This window comes from Marmota marmota, unplaced genomic scaffold, assembly GCF_001458135.2.
Source record: "Marmota marmota marmota unplaced genomic scaffold, marMar, whole genome shotgun sequence".
Lineage (NCBI taxonomy): Eukaryota > Metazoa > Chordata > Mammalia > Rodentia > Sciuridae > Marmota > Marmota marmota.
In genome coordinates this window covers 8,790,937-8,799,843 of record NW_026000101.1, presented here as the reverse complement: position 1 = coordinate 8,799,843, position 8,907 = coordinate 8,790,937, and the positions used below count along the sequence as shown (strand labels likewise).

General features: G+C 33.8%; 1 protein-coding gene across 3 annotated transcripts in view; it reads left to right on the top strand.

Moving 5' to 3' along the window:
* Smc2 (structural maintenance of chromosomes 2) overlaps window positions 1–7,308 on the top strand; it is a 52,277-nt gene extending 44,969 nt beyond the window's left edge. For 2 of the 3 annotated variants that reach the window (XM_015492114.2, XM_048783285.1), the window contains exons 23-25: window positions 1,944–2,104; window positions 4,205–4,352; window positions 5,440–7,308. In XM_015492114.2, the coding sequence (XP_015347600.2) occupies window positions 1,944–2,104; window positions 4,205–4,352; window positions 5,440–5,598 (468 nt within the window). In that variant the 3' untranslated portion in view covers window positions 5,599–7,308. Of the gene's footprint in view, window positions 1–1,943; window positions 2,105–3,562; window positions 3,759–4,204; window positions 4,353–5,439 lie in introns of those variants that run through there. The other variant, XM_048783286.1, reaches the window with a different exon arrangement.
* The last annotated feature ends 1,599 nt before the right edge of the window (window positions 7,309–8,907 follow it).

The window sequence follows — 8,907 nt, the reverse complement described above, 5'->3', positions numbered from 1 at the left end:
TCTATTGATATGGTGAATAACATTTATTGATTTCCGTATATTGAACCATCCTTGCATCTCAGGGATGAATCCTACACGATCATGGTGCACAATTTTTTTGATGTGTTTTTGTATCAGATTCGCCAGAATTTTATTGAGGATTTTTGCATCTAGGTTCATTAGAGATATTGGTCTGTAGTTTTCTTTCTTTGAAGTGTCTTTGTCTGGTTTAGGTATCAGGGTGATGTTGGCCTCGTAGAATGAATTTGGAAGTTCTCCCTCTTTTTCTGTTTCCTGAAGTAGCTTGAAAAGTATTGGTATTAGTTCCTCTTTAAAGGTTTTGTAAAACTCCACTGTATACCCATCCGGTCCTGGGCTTTTCTTGTTTGGTAGTCTTTTGATTGCTTCTTCTATTTCATCCATTGATATTGGTCTGTTCAAATTGTATGTATCCTCCTGACTCAGTCTGGGCAAATCCTATGACTTAAGCAATTTATCGATGTCTTCACTATCTTCTATTTTATTGAAATATAGGTTTTCAAAATAATTTCTAATTGTCTTCTGTATTTCTGTAGCATCTGTTGTGATATTGCCTTTTTCATCCCGTATGTTAGTAATTTGAGTTCTCTCTCTCCTTCTCTTCGTTAGCATGGCTAAGGGTCTGTCGATCTTATTTATTTTTTCGAAGAACCAACTTTTAGTTTTGTCAATTTGGGGGGAAAAAATATACCACGCACACGGTCCTCGTAAGCAAGCAAGCAGCGGTGGCCATCCTCATATCGAATAAAATCGACTTCAATACTAAGTTAAACAAAAGGGATAAGGAAGGACATTATATACTGTTAAAAGGAACCATTCACCAATAAGACATAACAATTATCAATATTTATGCACCAAATAAGGGTGCTGCGACGTTCATAAAACAAACTCTCCCCAAGTTCAAGAATCAAATAGACCACAACACAATAATTATGGGTGACTTCAACACACCTCTCTCCCCATTGGACTGATCCTCCAAGCAAAAGTTGAATAAAGAAACTATAGAACTCAATATCACAATCAATAACCTAGGCTTAACTGACAGATATAGAATATATCAACCATCATCAAGTGGATATACTTTTTTCTCAGTAGCACATGGATCCTTCTCAAAAATAGACCATATGTTATGCCATAGGGCAGCCCTCAGTAAATATAAAGGGGTGGAGATAATACCATGCATTTTATCTGATCATAATGGAATGAAACTGGAAATCAATGTATATAGTATCTTACTGTAGCAAGATAGGGGAATACCAAGTAGCTTTCTCATCTTTTTTTTCTTTTGGAATACAGTGCTATTCCTGGCCCATCACACCCATCCTTTTTGATTATTAGATGAGGGATATAGAAAAGAATCCTTTAACATCTTCAACTGATCTGGTCCTTCAATTTTATTTCTTCTTTTCTCCAAGACCTCATCTTGCTTTATATAGGTATTTAGTTGGTGACCCTTGACCCATCTTACCCTGTTAATCAACAGGAGGAAAAAATTTACAAGGGAATATTTTTTTGTTGTGTGTTTGCTTCTCCAACTTTTGTATTTTTCCCCCATGTGAAATAATTGTGTTTTTCTTGAGGATTCTTGTAATATGTTCTATAAAAGCATGAAAACTTTGGAATAGAAGTAGAAATGTAGCCTCTAATTTCCTCCCTGAAAGTTACGGTATGTCTTAGTAAATTGTTTTAGTTCAGGTCCAGATATTTCTGTCGTTATGGGCTAGCCAGTCTCTGCCATAGTGCTAACAACCATAGACAGTTTCTAAATGAATGGACATGGGCAGATGTCACATGAGATAGTTAGCCAACCTCTAAATTAAAATAACATATAACAAAATGGACCTGATGAATATCATGTACATATACAAGTAATTAATCCTTCTTAGAAAGCATTCTGATGTTTTAATATGACTTTTTTAATCCAGGTAAACAAAGACTTTGGGTCTATTTTTTCTACTCTTTTGCCTGGTGCAAATGCTATGCTTGCACCACCAGAGGGACAAACTGTTTTGGATGGTCTCGAGTTCAAGGTTGCTTTAGGAAATACTTGGAAAGAAAACCTAACTGAGCTTAGTGGTGGTCAGAGGTGAGTAACCCTTTACAATATTATAATAGCCCATTCTCTTTATTTTATTGTAATCCTTCATTTCATTACCTTCCAATTGTATTTGAATTTTGATTTGCTTAACTACCTTTATATAGAGAACTTAAGAAGCTTAACATGAGATTATTAATTTGGTTGGACTGATTGATTAAATTAGGAAGCAGTAAAGGAGAAGAAAGAATAGGCAACTAGAAAACTAAATAACGTATGAAAAACAACTTTTCAAACATGGGAAAATGAATAAATAGTTAAGGACTATGAAACATGAAAGAGGAAGCTGCAGTACTGAGCCTTGTGCTTACCCTGACTTTCTCCTTGGTGGCAGTTTCTGGGTATCAGAAGCAAGGAGGGGAACCCAGTAGAGCTCAGTATTCTTACTAAATTGAGGAGATATCAATTAGAACTTTGGGAAGTCCAAGAGAATACACCTTAGCATTAAGTCTAGACTGTCCCTGAAACGAAGGCCACTATAGACAGACCCTAAGAAACTTGACAACGACCTTGAAAGGATCAATCGGATCTGCATGTTATTTAATTGTTTGTCAGAACAAAGTCCAGTTCTCATTTATAGGAAGACGATAAAATTAACTCACTATTCAACCTCAAGGTTTTCTTGAAAATCAAGGAAATGTGATGCTAACCTAGAGAAAAATCATCAGTAGAAACAGACCCAGGAATGACAGAAAGTATGTAACTATGAGACAAGTTAGATTATTATTTTTTTCTTATGTTCTTGAGAAACAGAAAGAAGCTATTAAAAGCAATCAAGATAAATATCTGTGTATACAAACATACCTGAAATGAAAAATTCACTGCATGGGATTAACAGCAGATTAGACACTGTAAAAGAAAGATAAGCAAACCTGAAGGCATAACAATAGAATTTATTCAACCTAAGAAATTTTAAAAAACTGAAAGAAAGGGCTAGGATATGACTCAGTAATAGAGTGTTTGCCTGGCATAGCCAAGGCCCTAGATTTGATCCTTTGCACTGTAAAAAGATAAACAAATCAAAAGGGAAAAAACAATATCCTGTGGAGAGATGCCTGATGTACATATAACTGAAATTCTAAAAAAAATGAAGACGTGTGTGTGTGTGATATATATATATTTGAAGAAATTAAGGCCCCAAGGCTTCCATATGTGATAAATTCTGAAAGCCACACATCTGTGAACACAGAGCCATACACACAGTGGCACAGCAAAGCATATATAAAGTTGCTGAAAACTCATGATTAGGAGAAAAATTTATAAGCAGCCAGTGGAGAAGACATATTATTTGTGAATAATAAAGATAAGGATACAATGATTTTAGATTTCTAAAACTATGCAAAACAGAAATTTAGAACATCTATGAAGTGCTGAAAGAAAATGCCAACCTATATAATTATTATAAAAGAAAAATTCTTCACACTGAAGACAATTTAAATACTTTTTCAGACAAAAGCTGAAATAATTCGGTACAACAAACTATGCTAATGCTTATCAGAAGTTCTCGGGCAAAAGGAAAGTGATATTAGATGGAGCCTTCTGTCTACATAAAGTAATGAAGATATTGGGGAAAAGATGAAATGTGGAATTGAAGGAAGTTTCTCTGAACTTAACAGTGACTCAGAAGATCAGCATACTGATAGAAATTTAGTTTGTTTTATCTGACTTTCTGCCTGCAAACAGTCAAATAATTAAAACCTCCTGTATGGGAGGATTAGAGGAACTCTAGACAGGGGAAAGGAGAGGGAGGGGAAGGAAGGGGGAAAGGGAGTAAAAAAGACGGTGGAATGAGATGGACATCATTACCCTAAGTACATGTATGAAGACATGTATGGTGTGAATATACTTTGTACACAACCATGCTCTGTATGTGTAATATGAATTGTAATGTATTCTGCTGTCATATGTAACAAATTTGAGTGAAAAAAATTTTAAAAAGAAATAAAAAATGTTGCATTTGAATCTTAAAGATTTTTTTTGTATGACTTTTCAGATAAATCTATATTACTATTACTAGATTGCAGATTTCTTTCTTTTTTGCTAAAAAGTGGTCAAATGTTTATGTCTTTTCTTCTACCAATCTTCTCTTAGGTCTTTAGTGGCTTTATCATTAATATTGTCTATGCTCCTCTTCAAACCCGCTCCAATTTATATCTTGGATGAGGTAGATGCAGCCTTGGACCTTTCTCATACCCAGAATATTGGACAGATGCTCCGTACTCATTTCACGCATTCTCAGGTAACAACCAGGAAAAAAAAAAATGTCTCGATAATAGTTTGAGTATTTGGTTTTCTAAATTCTTTAGTAAGTATCCAATGTTAGTGAGATGTTTAAGTTTGAAGGGTACTGAAAGTATTATATGTCTGTTTAAATAAGCTTGAGTTCAATGGTCATGGAAGGAAAAAAGTTTTGGGGTCCCTATAAAGAAAGAACCAGACATTAAAATTGTTGATTGTAGCATAAAGGAATTTAGAATTGATTCTTGATGTAATTATTATCTGTTTCTAGCTGACATAGAATACACAATCTGAACAGAACTCTTAGTATACCCTTAACAGAAAAATCAGAAAATTGTATGGTGTTCAGTGGGGTAACTTTGTTTTTTTTTTTCTGCCTGAAATCTGAAGAAAAGTCCCTTGAAGCTAAGAATAGTTTATTTTTTTTTATTTTTTATTTTTTTAAAGAGAGAGAGAATTTTAATATTTATTTTTTTAGTTTTCGGCACACACAACATCTTTGTTTGTATATGGTGCTGAGGATCGAACCCGGGCCGCACGCATGCCAGGCAAGCGCGCTACCGCTTGAGCCACATCCCCAGCCCCGAATAGTTTATTTTTATTGTACTATTGCTATAGGAACTGTGTCTGCCAAATACAGTTGCATAAATTATGCATTGTACAACTCTGGGGGCTTCATTTATCATTGTTTGTCATACATTATTTATGGTGGCATTTTTGGGACATAAAACTGGTGTCTTTTCTTAATTATATACAGTTTACATTTGGGTTAGAGATGGGGCTGTGGAAACTTGCAGCCTTGTTATTATTAAAATGTATATAATAAAATTTTACTAAGACAGTTAGATCTAGGAGCAGAACAAAAGCAGCAACAAGCTGTCAACCATCAGGAAGTAGTAAAATTGAGCAGCGAAGTACTCAGGGTAACATTGAGACTTCTAAAATCAAATGTGGAAACTAGTCTAATATCGATATTTTTTTCTTGGCATGTAAGGGCATGCATTTTCTTGGAGTCAAGTATTGGGATGAACTCTTTCAGGAATATTACAATAATTTTTTAATGCTGTTTTTTTTTTTTTTCCCTTAAGTTCATTGTAGTGTCCCTAAAAGAAGGTATGTTCAACAATGCAAATGTTCTTTTCAAAACCAAGTTTGTGGATGGTGTTTCTACAGTAGCCAGATTTACTCAAAGTCAAAATGGAAGGATTCCCAAGGAAACAAAATCCAAAGCAAAAGGACCCAAATGAGCATATGATGGAAGTTTAAAATGCAAACCTGCACCTTGACCTGTTTTTCAAACATAATCTTTTAAGAACTTGGGATATAATTTGTTTATATAATGTTATTTTGTTACTTAACTCATATTTTTTCTTCCTTTTTATTATCACTTATAAATGAGCAGATTTCTCTTTTTCACAATTAACATAACTCTGGTCCAATTAGTGTGGTTGTGATTTTATATCTATCAACAAATGCTTGTTCTTAGTGCAAGTTTTTTTAATATGTTTGTATTAAGGAGCCTGAGAATACCTAGTTGGTAGTAAATTCTATATGTAAAAGCAAAAATATAAAGAAAAAGATGAAGTTAAATTACAGGATAAATATAGCTGACAGTCAGCTTTTAATTAGTTTAATTACTAAAGCAGTATTAGTGTATTTTCTATTGCTGATAAAAATCATTTAGGTAAGGAAAAATTGTAAAGCAAGTAGCTGAACAACAAAAGGAACACAAAGCTATTATGCATGCACCAAGCTATTTGAGGATAGTCTCTTGTGGACACAAGGCCAGATCCTGGGATAGGAGACAGATCTTGAAAGATTTCCCATTTTAATGATGTTGAAATATCATGTTTTTGTATGTACAATAATTGGTTTCTGCAATCATAAGTAGGTTTTTTATTTTTTTTAAGCTTTATGAGTATTTAAATGGAGTTTGGAAAGAGGTGTGTTGTATGGTGCTTTCTGTGGGTTTATGTGCAGTCTCCCAATATATTTTCAAAGATTATTGGCACTCTTTAATATTCTAATCAAGGACCTGTTGGTGAATGAGAGTTTAAGACCCAGTGGACTAAATCAAATTGATCTTTCTCTTGAGTCTGATAACTATGAATAAATAGATCTCTCTCTCCTACTAAATTACTCAAGAGCTTGATGATTATCATAATTCTTGGTGCCTTTTGCTTTCCATTTCAAAGAGGTGAGGGTAAATTCCTTTAGAATTGGAAAAAGAAAGTTATTACACACTATAAGACTACTATCTATATTTTTTTATTATGTCTTTGTACAATGCCAAAACAGTGTCTCTACTATGAATCCTAATGTTTTGATGTGATCTAATCTTATTGTGGATGAATTATTTGGGGCCATATCCTTTCCTGATACTTGAGCCTTAATTTTTTAGTTATTATCATCCTTTCTCTGATAATAGGCTCATATTTCCTGACCCCGGATTTAACATTGCTCATTCTTCATTCTCTATACATATCTCAGATGTTTTAATAATATCCAAATAATTGATATTTGGGGACAGATTGGAAAGTATTTGATCTGGAGAGAGTTCTGTCTACTGTGGAAGGGAAAGGAGATGAAGCTATAAATACTGAGTTACAGAAGGTCCAGTATCACAGGTAACAGACCTAGAGTTTGTTTCCTTTCACAAAAGTATTCTAATCTGTTGACCAAAATAGCAGTATCCATTCCCACTATCACCAAAAAGTATACCAGCAAAATTAGTCAGTATTATTTATTTTAATATTTCTGATTAAACAATTATAAAATGGTACCTGATCGCTATTTTAGCTAGCATTTTAACAATAACATGGGGTTGAATATTTTGCCATTATGTACTGATTTTCCTTTCCTGTGGTACAATTTTCTGCTTGTGTACTTTCCTGGTTTTTGTCTTGTATATAGTCTCACTATGAAGATTCTCAAATATATTAAATTTTTGTGAGTAATGTTGTTGTTCTTTAATTAGAGGGAAGACATTAAGAGAAATGGGGACATTTATTTTGTACAACTACAATTGATCAAACACTTTTCATTTGTATATATTTTCATATTCATAATAACAGTGAGATAAAAACTGTTCTCAGTATTATATAATTGAGAAAAGTTGAACTTGCTCATGGTGATAACAATAAGAGGCAGAGCCAAAGTGTGGATGTGGCAGTTAGTTCCCAAAACCTGTGGATATACTATTTGAGTATCCCTTATCTGAAATGCTTTGTACCAGAAGTGTTTCTGATTTTGGAGTATTTCATAGACTACTGGTTGAGCATCCTTAGTCCCCAAATCCAAAATGCTACAAAATCTGATTTTTTTTTAATAATATACTTAGTTGTCAATTAATCTTTATTTATATGTGGTGCTGAGAATCAATCCCATTCCCGCACACATGCCAAGCAAACACTCTACCACTGAGCCACAACCCCAGCTCAAAATCTGAAATTTTTTTGAGAATCATTTAGTTCTCAAAAGGTTTTAGATTTTTAAGTTTAGGATGCTTGACTTTGTTGACATCTTGAACATTTACATTTATTGTTCAGACCTAGATATCCCTGTGTGAGCAATATGTAAAAAAATGTAAATATTTTCAAGAACTTGAAACATTTAAAGAAAGCAATTCTTATTGCTGCCATTTTAGTATATTTCAGGGAAGCTAACAGCAAATGCAAAGCAAGACTTTAAAATTCCTCTTCCAATATGATGGAGTAATCTATTAAGCCAACACATCAACAGATAATAAGAGATTATGGACAAAATAACCAAAAAACAACTATGTGGTACTTAAGCAAAAGTTAGAAGATTATAAATGGGAGAGAAAATTTGGAGGCACAAGCTAAATTTAATGTTTTAGCACCTTTGACCTAATTGATCCTGGCTGGATTGCCATGATGCAGCTGTGGGACATTTAAATGATAATAGAAAATGTACTGTCTTTCCTAACTACTGAACTAAAGGACAAGCACAGACGATGATGGTAAATGAACTCGGCCTAAGCGATTGACTCCTAAACTATGGGGTTTTGCCTACTTCAGTGGTTCTATAGTGTTGGTCAGAGATTAAAATGATTAAATCTTTTAAATATGCTAAATATTCTTAATCCTTACTATTTCAAACTCAGTGTTTGCCTGCTTATACAATGGGGCATAATTTGTCCCTACTCTATTTTTGTCTTTGTATGAATTGCATACAGGGGAGAACTTTGAGCTATAAAAGAGAATAGATGTGACTAGGTTTACAACATCTTACTTAAACAGAATCCATTATTGTCCTTCAGGTTTAAGCAAATTTTCCAAAGAAGTGCTCACCCATCCCCATTATAGATGACATTTTGTAATATCTACTAGGAGTACAGCTGCTTTTAAGGCAGGTAGGATCATTAATTCTTGTTCCACACCAAACTCACTGCTTTTAACCGTAGTGTAGCAAATAAGGTTTGTGTAACAGCATGTTCTGATGACATTTTTACCTAAGAAAATGAAAGGCACTGAAGAAAAGATACTTTGTTCATCAGTGAGACTTCAAATTATGTCCTATGGGGTTGAGAAGAG